Source organism: Triplophysa rosa, linkage group LG17 (genome assembly GCF_024868665.1).
Source record: "Triplophysa rosa linkage group LG17, Trosa_1v2, whole genome shotgun sequence".
Lineage (NCBI taxonomy): Eukaryota > Metazoa > Chordata > Actinopteri > Cypriniformes > Nemacheilidae > Triplophysa > Triplophysa rosa.
Genome location: NC_079906.1, coordinates 4,764,313 through 4,783,788, shown reverse-complemented (window position 1 = coordinate 4,783,788; position 19,476 = coordinate 4,764,313). Strand labels below are relative to the sequence as shown.

At 37.5% G+C, this 19,476-nt stretch overlaps 1 protein-coding gene across 1 annotated transcript in view; it reads left to right on the top strand.

Annotated features, from left to right (window-relative positions):
- Window positions 1-19,476, top strand: part of pdlim2 (PDZ and LIM domain 2 (mystique)) — a 69,191-nt gene that overhangs the window by 18,302 nt on the left and 31,413 nt on the right. The window contains exons 2-6 of the mRNA XM_057356933.1: window positions 6,762-6,893; window positions 9,870-10,021; window positions 13,302-13,371; window positions 14,523-14,671; window positions 15,735-15,807. Of these exons, the coding sequence (XP_057212916.1) occupies window positions 6,798-6,893; window positions 9,870-10,021; window positions 13,302-13,371; window positions 14,523-14,671; window positions 15,735-15,807 (540 nt within the window). The 5' untranslated portion in view covers window positions 6,762-6,797. The remainder of the gene's footprint in view (window positions 1-6,761; window positions 6,894-9,869; window positions 10,022-13,301; window positions 13,372-14,522; window positions 14,672-15,734; window positions 15,808-19,476) is intronic.

The following is a 19,476-nucleotide window of genomic DNA, read 5'->3' as shown; positions in this document are numbered from 1 at the left end:
CTCTAACAATACTGCAAAGCATACAAAACGTTATACATCACGCTAAATACTATTTATTTGTAAGTCGCTATTGATCGAAGCCAAACGTGTATCAATGCAGCTTTCATGAAGAATAATCACTAAAAGCCTTCAGGTCTCGCGGGTTGTTTGAGATATGCGCACGCCCAGAGAGTCAGAGCACAAAATACTAAACGGAGTTCTCTTTCACGCCTTCTTACTCTGAAACGGACACATAAACACAAAATAACGTCAAAATTCCCATATTAACAAGAAACCTTGTAAAGGTATTCAGTTTCGTGACCAAACAGTTGGGAAACAAAACACGTGTTCCAGAATATTGTGCGAGCTCTTAAAGGGGCAGCAGCATAATAAAGATCTCTGTTTATAATGTTCATCAAACAACAAAGGACGGGCCCAAAAACACTCACTGATATTAAAGGAATTGTGTTCTCTTATAGGAGTTGTTCACAACAAATAAAGGAAGAAAGTAGCTTTAAGAAAGATGTGCTTTAAATATGGTAAAGTGTTGAAAGAGAGTTTACATATACAATAAAAATAATTTATATCATAAACAATGATTTGTATTAATTTCTAATTGATTTATTAATGTATTAAATACATTTTAATGAAGTTTTAGTGATTCTTTTTTCTTATCTCACCCCACGACCCCACGGTGCTATCAAATTAAGGGCTGGTGCCACCAAACCACTCTCAAGTGTTAGTCTAGAGCCCTGCTTCTTGTAGAATTGTGCTTCAAATAAAGAACTTTATGTTGACCAGATTGTTAGTTAATCATTTACAAGTCAATATTACCTATATGGACAGTGATTAAAAAAAACAGTGAACTTGTAAAACATGGAATTGTGTTAAATGCGATGCGGTCAAAAATTTGGGTGCACCTAACGTTTGTGCTGGTGCACCTAAGAAAAAAGTTAGGCGCCCCAGTGCAACCAGTGCAAAAATGTAGTCTAGAGCCCTGCTTAACCTTGTTATGAAAAGAATGTTACAATGCAAAATGTTTTACTGGTCCTGAAAAGAGGTGTCAGGTTTTTTCAAATTTCAGAGTTTTTTTCTTCAAATTTAACCTGAAAAGGTTTTTTGAGGTTTTTAGCCACTTTTAAACCCCCTAATCTGACTCACTGTTCAAGTTTTACATTTGCCACATCCGTTTTCACTAGCTCTTAAGGCTTTCCACAGAAATCCTCTGACCTTCTCAAGTTTAAAACCAGTGCCAGTGTACCTTTCAAAAAAGAAGAGCTTTGTATGTTCATGTCTCATTCGCAAGCGCTTCCACCACCTTGCTATGAAAGAGTTGTGCATTGCTTGTAGTCATTTCAAACAATGGCTCATTTAAATTTGTGTTTTTGTTTTGGTGTGACCAGAATATTTGGTTTCAGTTTTGGCCAAAAATGTGTTGCATCACTTCTTGGATTGGCATATGAATGATTCATGGCTTTAGAATAATGATATTTGCACCACCCATTTCCAAGTCTTCTCACTACAGCTAGTTCTTGTTAATAGTTTATAAACCACACTTCAGGCCTTTTTGAGGTATGTAGGTTCATCCCTGTCATTATCATAGCAGTGTGCATGCTTTTGACTTATTAGTCAATAAAGATATAATGAGTAATGTTGAGTAATGTCATTGCTAGCCATTTTAAAGCCACAAGAGCAGGGACGTTACCAGTGTCATTTGACCAAATTTGAACCAGTTAAACCAGTCTTTAAGGGCCTTAACCTGAGACCTTTTGTTGCAGTGAAATGTGAGGTGTTGTCTGGTAGTTTACATGGAATTGTACCAAACCTGTCTTTTATTTTTATGTTTCAAATACTTTCACTTTCCCAGCTGAACAATGTCTATTTTTACCTTGCACAGCTGGGTGCAAAGCTCTCTGCTTTTCCTTCCTCCTTGGATTCAGATTCAAAATATCTAAGATTGAATAATATCACTGAAATACTGCTAAGGAACCCACATCCTCCCACCTTTCTCATAGATTTAGTACCTATTCATTAGCGCAAATTTACATTATATCCAGAAGCCATTTCCCATGCACACTGCTTTTATAAAAGTGAATTGATCTTACAGTAGATGTATTATTAGATGTATCTTTAATAAAAGGCATTTAAAAGACCTAAATTACCCATATAGTCTAACTCGGTCTCTTAGATCATCTGATTTGTGGCTTCTTAGCATTCCCAAGTTTAGACTGTCCACTGCAGGTGGAAAGTCATATAGTGTTAATGCCTCCTAGGTTATGGAAATTTTTACCCATATCGCTCTGTAACTCTTCTTCTCTATCTTCAAAACACAATTGAAAACATACTTGTTTGAAATGTATTATCAGTAATCTTGCATCTTGTCCTGTATATTTGTATGTATGTTTGAAAATGTATTTTTGCTTGAAAGTGCTCATTGTAAAGCGACCTTGAACTTGTGGAAAGGCGCTATATAAAAAAAAAAATCAATAAACAATTCGTAAGATTTTTAAAAGAATGGCACAAAGAATTGACCCTTGCATATCTCAGTGATTAATTACATTATTTGGAAATGTTTTGGCCACATCTGAAGCCGAAACATACCAGTGACCACGTTGCATCAATATTACTGCACCACTTATTAATGTTTTTTATGTTATTAGATTAATGTTTTTTTTCATACCATCCTATTTTTCTTACTAGATGTTTTAGGGATGACAAATAATTAATCGCGATTAATCACATCTAGAATAAAAGTTTGTGTTTGCATAATATATGTCTGTGTACTGAGTATATACATTTTGTATTTATAAACACAAACACATACACAGGAAATATTTAGATGTATTTATTTATATTTTTTTACCAATAATTTAAATTATATATATACATTTATTACTTTGTATATTTTTCTTAAATATATGCAATTATGTGTTTGTGTTTATGAATACAAAATGAATATGCACAGTACACAGACATAGGCTATATTGTGTAAATACAAACTTTTATTCTGGATGCGATTAATCGCGATAAATCATTTGACATTCCTAACATGTTTGTTATGAAACATGAAAATGAAAGCCATTTAAGCCTGTTGAAGCCATGGTTTACTGTGAATTCAGAACAGCTAATTGGGTTTTAGGCATTAACATTACTTTACTACAGTGAAGATGAAGTGCATTGAACTCTATGCTATCCTAGTAATTGCTCTTCTGTTGTTAATGGTAATGAGAGCGGTGGAGAGTCCTCACTTACATGCTGGACTAATTTAGGTTTTGAAGGGAGGAGAAATGTGTCTGCCTCCTTCGCCGTGATTACATTAAACTCAACAACAACAACACCAAGCAGCCAGAGTCTCTGAACACCGCAATCATTAAGAAAGATCCTCATGAACCGAGGGGTTGTTAAGGCTGCTAATTGCCTGGAAAGCTAATGATGGGGTAGATTGGCGTTCCCCCGGAGCAAGCGCTCCAAGAATGCTCCCACATCCAGAATTCTAAACTGGTTCATGGAGAGTAAGTTACACTGTATGTCCGACTCTGTAGGTTCACAGACTGTCTTCTGTTGATATTAAATGCAGGAGGACATTGTGACAGACCGTGACCTGACGCCACCATGTTTACACGGCCAAATGCCTTAAATTCCAGCTTTATTTACATCATTATATCAAGGGTGTCAGTAAACTCTGATTTAACTTTGGAGCTTTTTCATCCTGTTAGCAACAACGGGATGGGTGGTATAGATCACATGACGATAGATAGATAGATAGATAGATAGATAGATAGATAGATAGATAGATAGATAGATAGATAGATAGATAGATAGATAGATAGATAGATAGATAGATAGATAGATAGATACATCTCGTACAGTATGTCACATGAGTGTGACTGCAAACTTTAAATCAGGGAGTTCAGGCATGTTTTGGCTGTCAGGTAAATAGTTAATCCACACCAGTCTAGATGAAATGTGCAAAATGTTACTCTTGTGCACGGCTGCTTCAGGCCCCTTTCTTAATATAGCAAAACACGTGTCGGTTTGAAGATCCATAGCATGATATGAAAGCAACCTAATTTCTTACATATTTTTCTGTAATGGTTGTTGCACTAAAAGAACATTTGTGTCACAGATTTCACTGATGTGATGCCGATCTCAGTGCTCAATTGAAATCGTCTCCTTTTTCTTTGAAGGAAATTGTTGTCGGTTGACTGGGTATGTTTGGAGTTTTTTGGAGTAAATATTTTGAATAGACTGGAAAGTACACAGTTGAAATGGATGACGTTGATTCCACATGCTTTGCTTCACAAACTCTTTTAAATAGGGCTGTAGCTATCGATTATCTTCGTAATCGAGTATTCTACTGATTATTCCATCAATTAATCGAGTATTCGAATAAGTACTTTTTCTTTATTAAAGAGCAATACTAAATATACAAGAGAAAATAAGACGGGTCTCTTAAAATGGACAACTAATTTGTTTTACAAAAACATTTTTATTGCTGAAATTGCATACATTAATATTTGTGAAAACTAAACCCATTTAGTACATTCCATTGCCATATTACATTCAAAATGCAACATAATACAAATATATAAATAAGAAAAATAAATAAAAATAGAAAGAATAATTCCAAATTAGTTTTAATTTTTCAATGTTCTTCACTCAAACAGTAAAATGTTTGTGACATAAACTCTCAGAGCAACTCTGGAGATGAAGTTCATGTGTTCATGTCCTCACACAGCGCAGACGCAGACAAATCCACGAGGATCACGCATGTAGCATGTTAAACTGCAGTTCATTAACTCAGACATGCAGAGTAGCCAGATGGCATAAGTCCGCATCTAGTTATATGGACTCAATGCAGAAGGAAAACGAGTTTCACTCGCAAAATAGACTAAAACTAAGTCTAAGTCTAAACGACTTCACACATGTAAAATCCTAAAAGTTTGGTTTAATATTGTTTAACATACATATTAATAACCAAAATCATTGCGAATTTAATATATACACTATGTTTTTAGGCATTATAAAATGCATTTTATCCCGATTTTGACTTTTTGATGTTGAATTATAAACATCAGTAGTCTATTGTCTTCTCTCTCTCAGTCATTAGCTGACGAAGGCTAATATTCACGTGTGCTCTAATACAGAATAAATAACCAAACAGCAAGCATCTTATTATTATGTTTATCGTTATATTCTCATAATGTATAAAGTATACGATAATGGTGGATGATGATGTCTTAAATAATCTTAACTGTTTTAAAGATGGTAGTTTAAAGCTATAGATTAATGCATGTTTACCTTGAACAGACGCTAACTGAACGCATTCTTCTTTTATGACAAGCAGGCTGGCTGGCTTGTGTCAATAGGACATACCGCCACCTACTGTCCCTGTGTATTTATATATCTGATCTTATGTTTGACGTCTCATATTTTACTTTTATATATGGGAAACCTGTGTGCTTCGCTGTAGCGTTAAGAGAACGGGTTTAGGTTGCAACCATTTGACGTCACGGATTTTGAAGAAAAAAAAACGGCCTCAGAGTAAAAATTTTCAAAGTTTATGAATACTGTGACAAGTTACACTGTTTTTTAATTTCACATTTATAAAGTCAATGCCATTGTTAAGTTATTAAGCCATATATCTCTCTATACCCAAGGTTCCTTTTAAAAAATCACTGAATCAGTCAATTCACAATAGCAACTTTTCTTCACTATCATGACTGTTTTAACAACAGTGAATCTAATGTCAGTAAATTTTCCACATCCAAAAACAGAATAGAAAGTCTCTTGGGTGGAAGTGATTCATTCAGGACATTTTGTGGTTAAAGGGCTGTTCACATTATAACGATAACTATAACAGTAACTATAAAAATAACGTTTTAAAAATCGTTCTTAATTCATGAGAATAGCGGGGTTCACGCCATAACTATAACGATAAAGATACAGAGAACAATATCGTTGGGATCACTTTCAGAACTATTTTTTTCCAGCTGATGAACGATAAAACATACTGTCAGACAGTTTCTGGCAGATAATGTTTGACTATTGGTGATCGCAACGCAGCTTTTATGTCAGAATTAAAGACTGTAGTGGTCGGAAAGCAGTGTGTTTACGGTAGGATATTATAAATGTAACGCTTATGAGTCAGCAAGCTGGCAAAATATATGCTTTACGTCCCAGACATGAGTGCACAGCCTTCAGTCAGAGCATCCAGCCTTTGCTGTCATATTTTGGAGAAAAGACGTTCAGGAATGAAAACAAAGCATCAGCAGGTCATCTACATTCATTTTAGTGACTGAGAACACTGCAGCACGCAGGCTTAAAATAAACATAACATTATTGTTGTCGTCCACTGGTGTGGACACAAGTATAGTTATAGTTACAGTTATAGTTATCGTTATAATGTGAACGGCCCTTAACAAACTTACTTCACGAATGTCAGTCATGTTGCACCTTTCTGTGATGTCTGCTTGTTGCTGTGTGTGTGTGTGTGTGTGTGTGTGTGTGTGTGTGTGTGTGTGTGTGTGTGTGTGTGTGTGTGTGTGTGTGTGTCTGGATTTGAGCCGCAGTCATGTGGAATAGGATGAAAGATGTTCTGAAGAACAGGTGAAGGCAGTTTACCTTTCAACAGCAGCCAGTAGTTCAGAGAAGTGGAAACTATGAAGTAGATCTGTGGCCTGTCAGGTCGATGTCAGACTAAACCTGACCAAATCTCTCTCACTCTCTCTGTCCTTCTGTCATCCATCTGTTTTCAACCTGTGCCGTTTCTTCATCCACAGCACTCTCAAGAGCACTGGGCAGCAGTCCGTGGTCACATGATGCCGTTTAAAGTGAATCTGATTGGCCCGTCTCCCTGGGGATTCAGAATATCTGGAGGACGAGACTTTAAGAAGGCTATTACTGTTTCCAAGGTAATTCCTCATCCCTATGAACCAAAGCACCTGTCCTGAACATGTTTTTTTCATTTGTAAAGAAACAACAAAGACACATGCTCAGACATCTCACTTTTTGTTTGCTACTTAAAACAATAGAAGTTATGGAAGTGTCGTATCTTTACCATGCCGGAGCACGCCCCCGTGGCTGGCAAGACACTCAGCAAAATGACTGCTTACAATATCAGGAAACACAATGTGTCCAGGAACACCTGATTCCTTTGTGAGTCATAGAGAAGTCGTAAGGATCACCATCAAGTGCAGCTGCTTGTAATTTCAGCCAAAAATTGCGTGGTTTAGTCCTGGTTTCTTTGTTTCTCCTATATTCTCCTCAGCCATTTAGCTTGGTGTTTTGCCACCCAGGGGAGTGTGTCCCAGGGAGTATCCCGACATGTTCACGTGGGAAAGTGACGTCAATGCATACCCTCTATAATTGTGTAAATGTAAAGAAAGTTCAAGGGTATTGTAGATAAAAGGGGTATTCCATCGATAACCTGATGTTGTGTTCTTCTTTGAAATATTTTACAGTATTTTTAATTGACTGTGACAAATGTTCAAGTGAAGTAAAAGTAGAGCACAGACTGGTGTTGTGTCCTCTCCTCTAGATCCACTCTGCAGCTTTCCACGCCTTCTTTTTTTGCATTTTTCAAAACTGTGGTGAGAACTGACCAGTGCTAAAATAGGTTGCCCATGACGCCTTTATATAGAGACATTATATAAAGACAAAGACAGAGATTAAAGAAGCAAAATGTATATTCATGTACTGAATCATTGTCTTGTTACATTATTTAACATTAATCTGCACTCTTAAAAAATGCCATAGAAGAACATTTTGGTTCCATAAAGAACCTTTAACATCTGAAGAACCTTTCTGTTTCACAAAAGGTTCTTTGTGGTGAAAAAAGGTTCTTCAGATTATAAAAAAGTAAGAATGAGATTATTCTTCAAGGAACCTTTGGCTGAATGGTTCTTTGTGGAACCTAAAATGGTTTTTCTATGGCATCGCTGTGAAGAACCTTTTAAGCACCTTTATTTTTAAGAGTGTGGAGCTCTCAGGTGGACCAGTGAACTTTTAGTGCAAGATTTCAACACTGTTTTCATCAAACTATTGTTAAAAACATTTTTTCAGTCTGGAAATTGAGGTTGTTGTACTTCTGCCACCTAGTCTGGAACCAATTTTTTGTTTTTCCTGCGCTTTTGGTTGAGTTTCATAACTAAATCAGTCTGTCTCGACCAAAAACAAAGTTCTTTCCATTAAAATGTATTGCATGTCAATATCCAGAAACACCTCCCTCAGTTTGTTTTTGATTAAAAACAACTAATGCAATCTTTCCTTGCTGATCCTGATCACATATAATCCAGATTCATGTGTTCAGTATAATAGTTTTTTAATAGTTAAAGGAACAGTTCACCCAATAATGACATTTGACCATAATTTACACAAGAACCAATGAGATTCCAGCAGTGAGAACTTTGCTGCTTCACAGTGCTACTAATCTCAAATTTTGAATCTCAGTGATTGTCATGTGACCACGAGAACCAATGAGGTGGGAAGCTCCACAATGCACACCCTGTTCTTTAATTTTCGTTCTATTGGCAATTTCGTTCGGCATTTCCTGGTCACCAATGTATGGCAAGAGCTGTGTGATGTCTCTTAAAATGTCTTACTTTTATCTTTCATGCAAAAAAGTACTGCATACAGGTTTTAAACTAAATGAGGGTGAATTTGACAATTTGGGATGAACTGTTCCTTTAAACACCCCATTTGATCCTAATCTTCTGGAGCTGTGCCCTCGACAGCCAAGGTGAAGAAAAGAGAATTTGATGGTCTTCTTGCAGTAAAGGAGACCTTTAGTATTTAAAGAGGTTGAAGAGAACGGCATGGTTTGTTTTCAAGAGGGCTACAAAGGGCCTCATGGTGAGACTGAAGTGGCACAAGTCCTCTGCTGCTCTTATCCAAACTCATCCTTCCTGACTCGGATAAAGACATAACTTTATCATAACGTCACCCTGCAGTCTGCCCTACTGTTCTTATTATACATTTACATATTACTCCACTGTTTCCCAGTTCATCTCTGCTGCCATTTACACAGGGGAGAAGGATATTCATGGTGCTTGTCAAGCGAGGCATACAGTGATCGGCCGCGACACGCTCAATTGTGCGTCTCTCTAGCAACAGTTAATTGGCACTCAAGCAGGTCCATGGACATGGCACCTCTGCCCCTCTTCTTTCAGCTAACAACGATAACAAAACCCGCCTGGCAGTCTTCAGTGCCCTGCCATGTCATTGGGGTGTTTTAAGTTGGTGGGGGGTGTGGGTTGAGCCTTTATTTGTCTGTAACGCCTATAAGAGCAGCTCGCATCTAATTACTTCTTTTGTACATATTTAGCTTCTTGTTACACTCCATTCTTTAGGATATTCAACTCCCTAGCTTAAGTCTTTATTTCTGTTTAAATAACACCAATAGTGTGTATAAACATGTGATGCAGTGTGCAAATACACCATCAGCATCACCATTGCCGCTTGGCTTTTTGTGCTAAGAACAGTTATATAATATGGACTTTACGATTGACATGTAAACACATGATTCAGAATAACATCAATTAACCCTCCTGTTATGTGCAAATTGTAGCAATGATGTAATGTGTTATATATATCGACCCCACAGATACATGACACGCACTTAACCTAAATAAAATGTATTTTAAAATACTAAATGTATGAAATTCTTGATGTCACTAACAAAAGAAAAAGTTCATTGTAGTCTTTAAAAAGTGATTTCTGTTCAAGAAAATATCATTCTTTTCTGTGAACTTGAGAGTTGCGACTCGGCAGATGTTGTTTTTGCTCAAACAGCTATACTACTCACTAACTAAATTTAAATGAATTTAAGTGAAAATTTTAACATGACATTTTCACATTTAACATGACTGTAATATTTTGGTGTGTTTAAGGTGAACACTGGCAGTAAGGCAGAGACGGCCTGTCTTCAGCCTGGTGACATCATCATGGAGATTAATGGGCAGGACACCAGCGATATGCTGAATGTAGAAGCACAAAACAAAATCAAGAGCTGCACGACACAGCTGAACCTGCTAGTGGAAAGGTAACACACGCACACAATGAAAGTGCGCACACGCATTGGTTTTGTGGCCTTGTGTCCTTAGGTACATGTTTCCTTTCTGACCTCATGTCTCTGACCAGGCCAGAAACAACACTGGGCCAACAATGACACTCTCTATTTGTGTGTGTATACCTCCTGTAGCCCACAGTATTGGAGGAAGAGGGTGTGTGTCTGCCCTCTTTTAGCTGAAACGGTGGTCATAATAGTCAAGAGTTATGTGAGTGTCTACCTGCCCCCCTTCATTTTTTTTAGAACAATCCATCTGATCTACACGTATACTTGCCTGCATAAACATTAAAAAATGTCTGTAACTCAGAGGCCGTTTACACAAGACCGTTTTCAACTAAAATGGAAAACTTTTTATGTGTTTTGGCTGTTCATTTATACGACAACGACGTTTTGGGGGACTGAAAACGCAAAGTTTTGAAAACGGGTCTCAAAGTGCGAGTTTTTGAAAACGATGGCATTATCGTCTCCGTGTAAACTTTGAAGGTGGCGTTTTGCAAAAACGATGATGACATACGCATGCGTATTACATGTTCAGTCTGTAGGCATGTGCGAGTATTCCCAAAACAATAATGCCGGCCTCCATGCTGTATGTTTGTGCCGTGTTATATTCATGCCTGCAGCAAAAAGTAGATTTACTGCACAACTACGACCAGTGGAGGCATAGTATTTATACAAAAACTATAAACACGCATAAACGCCGACAAAGTTTATCAAAAGTGCTTTTAGTTTAAAACAGGGTATGCGTATGTGTGCAGGCACGTAGTGTTTCTTTACAGTGGCTCAGTGGTTAAAGCATGGCGTTAGCAACGCCAAGGTCATGGGTTCGATCCCAGGGGATTGCACATAGTTAGAAACAAATGTATAGTATGTATTTCTCTAAGACCCAGACCAGTGGCAGTCTGCCAGTTTATCATCACTGAAACCAGTGTGTTCATGCTAGTGATGCATAAAGTTACCAACATTACTTCAAATGCTATTCAGTGTTACCTCTATGATAATTCAGTTTTTTTTGTTACGACATGTTTATTGCTTAATATTTATTATGTTAATTATGTTATACTTTGTATAAGGAATAATGTAATGTTTTGATTGGTCAGGGGGTCTTAAAAGCACCTCAGTTGTCTCAAATGAGTTGTAACTGTTGGCTTTGAGTTATGAATGACCCCTGACAGATTTCTCCAGCTGGTGAAGAGCCTTTGATGTTTGTCTCATGTGGTTTTAATTTTTTCGCTCTTTTGCTTTCTCCCTCTGTCTTTTTCCGCTTATGTCCTCATACAGACCGCATGTGTAATGATTTTATCTCAAAAAAATGAAACTATGGTCAGAATGCTGCAGCACATGTGTCGCATTGTCATGCTCTGATGAAACACCTTTCAAAGAATGCATGTAATCTCTCACACAACCCAAAGTTGCTGAAGAATAAGGAACTTTGACAAAGTTATCTTATAATGTATAGCTTGTTATAGAGTTACCGAAATCATTTCTGCAGAACATGAAAGAAAATAAGTAACCAAACATCATTGACCCCATTGACTTCCATTGTATGGACACAAAACCACTGAGAGATTTCTGAAAATATCTTCTTTTGTGTTCCACAGAAGAGTTATATACAGGTTTTGAACCACATGATGATGATGATGAATAAACGATGACTGATTTGATCTTGGGGGTTGAGCTATCCTTCTAACTCAGTTTTATCACAATTAAAGCAAAATAACTGCAATGTCATAGCCGAACATACAGTAAAGCAGAGCATATGCATGCAGGCTGTCACTTGCAAGCTACATCTTATAGTTGAAATGTTAACTAATTGAACAACATGAGGTGTTAGCATAGTTGAGGTTTATTAAAAGGTAATAACTTCTGCATTCAGTAGGATGGAAAATTTAACTAGTTCCCCTTAAAACTGTATTATTTACTGTAGTTCTTCCTTAAGCCTGTTCTGGGTTTGAGATTACCAGTCACCATTTGAGAGCACCAGTGCTGAATCAGACCCTTGTGTGACGTTTCTTCCCCATGAAGCGCGTTCTGTCTTCTTGAACATAGGCCAGTGATTCATTTGAAGATAAATAGACATATTCAGACGTGTGGTGCTTCGTGGTCAGGAGTTCTGCTGCTGCTCAAGTCTGTGTTGTCTTTTCACTGTCAGATTCAATCTACATATTAAGCTTTCTGCTTTTGGTTAAATGGAACCAATGTCCACATCACGTTTGAGACACTGTGGTTAAAACAAATGTTGCTATCCTTAATTCCTAGAGAGAGGCAGTGTTGATAATGTTGTAGCATGGCAGTCGTACTTGACCACTTGACTTGTAGGTTCATTTGTAGCCAAAGTCATTATGGGATAACTTGGTATTAACCTGGGGTTTTCAGTTTATTGAAGGAAGCTTAGTGTTTTCACAACGTTATGTTATGCCAATGGGAAACCCCGTGGTCAAACGCACAAGAACGCTGTTGTTTGTCACGTGGAACAAAACGATCAATTTTTTAAGTATCTGTACTTTGAGACCGTTTTTACTCTGGGAAAAAATTGTCTCACTACATTATTGCGAACATAGCCTAGGCCTACTTTTTCCAGTACATTTCATAAATACATTTTTACACGTTTTGTACCTTAATACAGTACTTCAGTACATTAAAAACCCAGTACCTTTCTACTTTTAAAAGTAAAAATGCTTCAGTAAAAGAAGGTGGTAGATTTTAATGTACTCGAGCATTAAAATGTTAAAAAAACAACATTCGTTTATGAAATGTAGTGGATTAAAAAGTATGATATGCTTTAAAATGTGAAGTAAAAATGTTCTAAAGTAAAAACACTAATAAAGTGCAGATATTTGAAAATGTACCTGAAAGTAAAAATACTTATATGCATGTACTATCCACCTCTGGCAATAAAAGACATAGAATTCTACAACTAATCAGGAAAAACAGTGCTAGTATCGGATCGGATCAGTATTGGGCGATACTCAGAATTCAGGTATCGGATCGGGAAACGAAAAAGTGTTATGGGAGCATCCCTACTTGAGATTCCATTAGATTCCAGATTTATGGTGTATATAAATATAAAAAAAATCAACACAGCTCTGTTTTTCTGCAGTAAAGCCATGCTTATATTCTGTACAACAGCTCTCTTGCTGAAATTTGTACAGGTAACCCAGTAAGCCACATTCAAAACCAGGAACCATTCAGTGCGTTCAACCACAAGAAAGTGAAGAAAAGGTATAAGTGCTCATGTTTACTGTTCTCCACACAGGCCTGCTTCACCTCCTCCCGGTCAGACTAATGGAATTACCTCCACAGAGCAACTGGTGGGCCGCTTCCAGGTCAGTGTTCCTTTAAACCTGCAACAATTAATTGTTCAGATGTTTGGAAAACCCAAAGGGAACGATGCAGTTTAGCATGTCAAAATCAGGGATCCGATTTTTACTGCGTCATTGCTGTGTAAATGTACTCTTCGGGGCAGATTTACTAAACGGGGCAAAATTCAAATTTCAAAAAAGCGCCGATGGGAGTGAAAATTTCTGTAGGTTACCAGTACAATGACGAGCGCAAACCTTAGTAAATTGCGTTGTGTGATTCATTTTAATACTCTCCTCTCATAGTTTCATTAAGTTATTTTAAAAAAATAAAACACAAGTAGAAGTTTTTTTTACTTAAAAGTATATTTTTGCATATCAAGGTATCAATTTGAACTTTTCTTGGTAATCACTGTGGAGATTTGCATGTAAATGGGGGCTTAATCACATTTACAAAGTGAAAAGCCAAAAAGGAGATGATGGTGCATCATGGCTGCAGCTACTGTACTCACCCAAACCGCTGACCCGAGAGTTAATGTTCTCCGATTTAGCTGTGCATGTCTTGTTTCTATTATGAAAAGATCAACCCCTGTCTTATCTTACCATTTGACTGAGATTTACTGTATGTCAGACTCCGTTTGGGCTGAAACAAGACATTGAAGTCTACATTATCATCTTTTTCATTTCTGACTGTAACCGTGACATGTGAAAGGAACTCAGGATTGTTATAAATCACAGAAAGTTCCTGCATTTTACGTGCATAAGGGGCTGCTGATGGATGTTTGTTGTAATGGATATTCTGATTCTGAAGGACTGTCAACCCCAAAGGTCTTCTAGTCCTTCTGTTCGACCATGTGAGAACTTGACAAAAAAAAGAAAAACTTTGGCTGTCTTTTAGTGCAGTGCACTTGATGCTGTTTAAGATGTATGTCGCAAAAGAAAAGACTGAAGCTGCGCTGCCAAGTTTGATCAAGAGTGTTCCCGTCACTTAACTGGAAGAGCAGCGTTAACAGTGCAAAGGTCATGGGTTTGATTCCTAGGGAATGCACATTAAATGCACTGTAAATCATTTTGACAAAGCATCTGCCAACTGCATGAATGTAAATAAATGTAATATCGCCTGAATTTTTGATCCAGGCAGATATAAATACCTGTGGTTTTTCATACTGGTTATGCAGGAGGCCGTGCAAGTGAGTCGAGATGAGAACCAGAACTACAAAGAATACACCATCTCCAGCCCAGCTTCTCTGTCCCCCGGTCCGTATTCTCCAGAGTCACCATCCAGCCCGGACCGCAAGGGGGGTAGGATCACACCCACCAACAAGAGGTACATCATAACTCTGATTAGAGATCAGATTCAATATTTCTACAGAATACTGTAGAATTCCTCAGGATTCTTCCAGAGGTTCAAAGCATTCGTTTGTGTAAATCATATTCCTTGTATCTGCAAAGAGTTGATCCAGAGGCAACAGGACATAATTCAGAATTTCACTGTAGATTAAACGTTCACTTGTCTGTGCCCTGAAGGCCTTGCGTGTACATACGCGCACACACACACGCACACACACGTGAACTCCTCTTCACCTGTTCTCCTCAGCTTCAGCACTGTGAGGCTCTGACATCTTAGAGTTTCAGCACATTCCACGAGTCAGTGCAGATGAAGCAGATTGGATTGGATTTAGTGAGGGATAATGACTAGATTCATGTGTTACTAATGCAGATTTTAACTACCGGCATTGTAGCACAGTTGAATATTATTGTTCATGTTGTGCTATATGATCCATGCTTCAAATAAAGATTAACACCACTTTTAACCCTGTTAATACTTGCATGGTATTTGATTTTGTGGACATCATTTAAGGGCTGTCGGGTGTGTATTGTTGGTTGTAAGGGCTGGTTCACACCAAGGTCACATATTCACAACAATTGTTAGTTACGAATAACGTTTTGGGAGAAAGGGATTCCACTATTTCTCCAGCAGCATCAAAGTCATCCCTTTTTTCCCTTCAAGACTTGGTCATAAGTTAGTCATATAAAAAGGTAGATCTTAAAAGTAAGACTTATTAGTCCTCACTAATTGAGACTAGTTGTTAAGAAACGGTCTTAATTTAACGGCTATGTTTATGGAACTGGCCCTGGGTTACATGACGATTCTAGTTCCAGTGGCCTTAATCCATACACTGCTTTTCATACTGTCACCAAATCACCAATAGTTTATTTTAACATGGAAACCCTATTTCAGCATATGGACTATTACATTTGGTCAACTTGGTATCTGAATTATTTAAAAAACATTTTATGTAACTAAGTCAATTGTTGTTTGCTCTTAGATTAGCGGAAACGTCTCAAAACGCACCAGTTTACTTAAATTACAATTTCTCCTTTTTCAGCCTGCAGTTTCATTCCTGGTCATCGGAGGAGAGAAGTGTGGAGCGTCACAGACTGTCCAGACCCCTCTCTCAGGTAGGACCCCTCTCTGAAGAACTATACTGACCCACAATACAGAACAACAAATGGATCTGAAGGGTTTGACAAGCTCAGTTAAAATACAATGTATTGGAGTATGGAAGTTAAAATGTCTTATTGCTTTAACTTTTATACACTAGTGTTTAGATGGCCTCAACAGTAAAAAAATAAACCGTCTTAATAGCCACCCAAATGTAATCTTACTATAGAATCTGTATTGGACAGGCTGATAAAAACAAGCTCCTGAACATGAGATGAAATCTGGTATGTCTGATGAGATCTGCAGTGGATCATTGATGTTAGTTCAGCCTAATGTGTCTAAGAAGGTTCCATGTGTGTTCATGTTCATGGATTATGGTATGTTGAGTCTTCTCACGGCAAGCCATTGCTCTCCTCTACTCCTGAAATGGGCCTATAAATCCCTTAGTCTCTGCATGTATATGACTTCATGGAAAAGCAGGTTTTCAGAGGCACCATTTAACAGCGTTGTCTATTCACAATGAGCCCCGGCTCCAAGGATTGTGCTTGAAGGAAATGAGATTATGGTTTCCATCTGCAAATAGCATCCCGAAATGCCGCAATAAAAGGGTTAGCGCTCGCAATATTTTCATAGCGGGCGCAAGTATATAAACTTTAGAAAAGGTCACCTTGTCATGCTGACGTTCGTCTGAACACAACCTGAAAATATTTAATCTGGAACATTGTTGTGATGCTGGAAAGAAACAATGTGTTTGACCTTCAATTTAGCTTGTTTTAGGTTCATTATAAATGTTCGCTTGGATTATTGCTGCCCAAGTGGCATTTTAAAATGGTAGGAGAACGGGTGATCTGAGTGAGAGAGAGACTTCCAGAGCCAGTCCCGAAATCTTAAATACAGCACATAAAGTTGTGGGAAAGTTATTGTGAAATATGTAAGCTATTTAGTAACAACCTCAGTCCCACAGACATTTCTAGAAGGCAGATGTCAGACCAGGAAAAAACAGACAGGACCTTTGATGGCTAAAGACATTCCAGTCATTTTATCAGTGCTTTGGATGTTAAATAAACATACATTCATGACACGGCTTGTTAAATACAAAAATAATCCCAATTCCCCAGTCAGACACGGTCAGTCCTTTTACAGACGGCAATTTTAGCACTTCCAAGCCAAGTTCATGGGAGGCTTGAGAGCGGTTGTCATGAAGATAAACACATTGACTTGTCAGCCCAATCTTTTATTCAAGGCATTTTGTGTTGTGTAGGTTTGTGTGCAAAGATAGTGAGCTAAAAAAGGATGGGTGTTCACTCGGAAGAAAATGGTCATTTACTCACCGTCATGTCTTTCACAAGATTGGTGAACTCCAAAATGATAAAAAGCTGCAAAAAATCTTTTAAAAAGTCTGTAAATGCGGTCTAATTCTATCTGCTTTGTGTGATGAACAGACCCAAATTTTAATTATTCACTGAAAACTCTTTTGATGGACATATATACGTATATAGGTCATTCTCACGAAACCATTGAAACATCATGGCAGTAATGATTTTAAATGTAAAAAAAACCCAGATAAATAAGCATTATTTGATATAAATAATAAAGATAAACTTTGTTTTCTACAATTATTCATGAGACATTACAATGCATTATAAGTAGGGCTGTGTATTGGCAAGTGCCTCCCGATACGATACATATCACGATAGATGGGTCACAATACAATATATTGCTATGTATTTCGATACGATACACATTTGCGATATATTGCAATACTTTAAATAGAAAATGTAAAAAGTAGAGCTAGTAATACAACATGCTGTGCACCACCGGGGGTTTTCTGTAAGGATAAGTGTAAAAACATCCCTAACCTCTGCAGAGTGGCCATGATGTGCGATGCATGGACCTTTAGATCAGAGGTTTGGGTTCTCAAACTGTGGATTGCGCCCCTCAAGTGGGTAGCACAGGGGAATAAGGTGGCTCACGCAAGTCACTTGGCTGTTGTGGTGCATTACAGTTAAAACACTGAACATGGGCAGAATAAACCCCTGCTTCATCCGTGCTGTAAATGTGCTGGTGTCACATCCGTGAAAGCACAATAAATGTCATTGTTACTTTTCTTAATAAACTTTTTGTCTAATGCACTGCAGTAGCCAAGTGACTTGTCATGACTTGCGAAGCCTACAAACAGCATTATTTTATATAACTCATTACTCCATGACTTATTTTGAAAACCAAAGCATACCCACACATCAGCTCTGAGAGCTCCAAGCGTTCTTATATTTTTCGCAATGCTCACTTCCACTTACTTTTGGCCGTATGTATATGACATGATTAAAAAAAAAATATCGATAGTGTATCGATAGTGATACCTCTACTATCTAAATTTTTTTTATTGCGATAGTTACATGTATCTATATTTTTGCACAGCCCTAATTATAAGGTGCATTACAAGGCAGAATTAATACATTCAGACTACTTTTATAAGGTATTATACATGTATGCTTTAAGTAAAGTGTTACCAAAAAATGTTACATTCATAATTTTCTGTAAAAAGATACTTCATTAAAGTATATTGAATAAAAAGGTGTGTTTTGCTATCTTTTTTTAAGCGAAACCGGTTATGGTATTGACATATTAGGCTGTTATGGTAATGGAACAAAAAATGTTCAAAAACATGAATGCTTTTAAACATGTCAGACCTTGTTTTTAATGCCTAAAAGGGCAGTTTATATATAGTCAGTCCCACTACATTTCACTTCTTGATGCGTGTCTTCACTGTGTGTGTGTCCCGTGAGCTAACTGTTGTAAGCAGAACCTAACAACTATCTTCAAGACACCCTGAGGATACTTTCCACTTTAAAGCATGACACTGTTATTTCAACCCCACGACACAAACATTTAATTTCAGGCCTCCCAGTAAATCTAAGCCATCGTGCTTGGAGCTCACGGTTAATTTACTACCGACATCAACCCTCCAAATGAGGGTCATCACCTTCTGTTCATAGCAGATCTCAATCTCTGAACAATCAAAACATTTCTCTCATTCTTCACTCCTCTTAGATGTTTTCAAGTCTCATGTTCTGACAGAAAAATAACATGAAGTAGTGGTTAAGAGCTGCACAGTTAATCCAAGTGGAATCTGAATTGGCAGTCTTTGCCTTTTGCAATGATTAAAACCACAAAATGCTGCCATTGAATACAGTATAAAAATATATAGCACATAACTCTGTCTGATGTAAGTATTTATTGTGTCTCAGTTTGAATCATAATCACAATATTTGTGTCATAACTACTGTATGATTTTTTTCAAATAGTGCAGCTTTAGTTACAGGGTAGAGGGGCATCTGTTTTTTAGATTGTTTTGCTAGCGAGTGTGTATGTTTATAGTGGAGGGGAAAGCTGGAGTAAACCGTGCCAAACAATGGATTACATATAAAAGGGAATGTTCTGGAATAATGCACTCACTGGATCAAATGATGCTGAAAAGCAGGAACAAGGACGCAACCAATGAGGTGTAGCAATAGGGCTGATTTACTGTACTGTCTCTGGTAAGCGGTCTGTTTGGTCTTTACTATCAGCAGACTATCAGGAATCTTGAGTCTTTTATGTTTGCCTGTCATGCAACTCTGTCTAGTGCAATAGTGCTGTTTGTTCGAGCCGAATAGAAGCTGGTGCCAGAGAGGGTGAGATCGTTT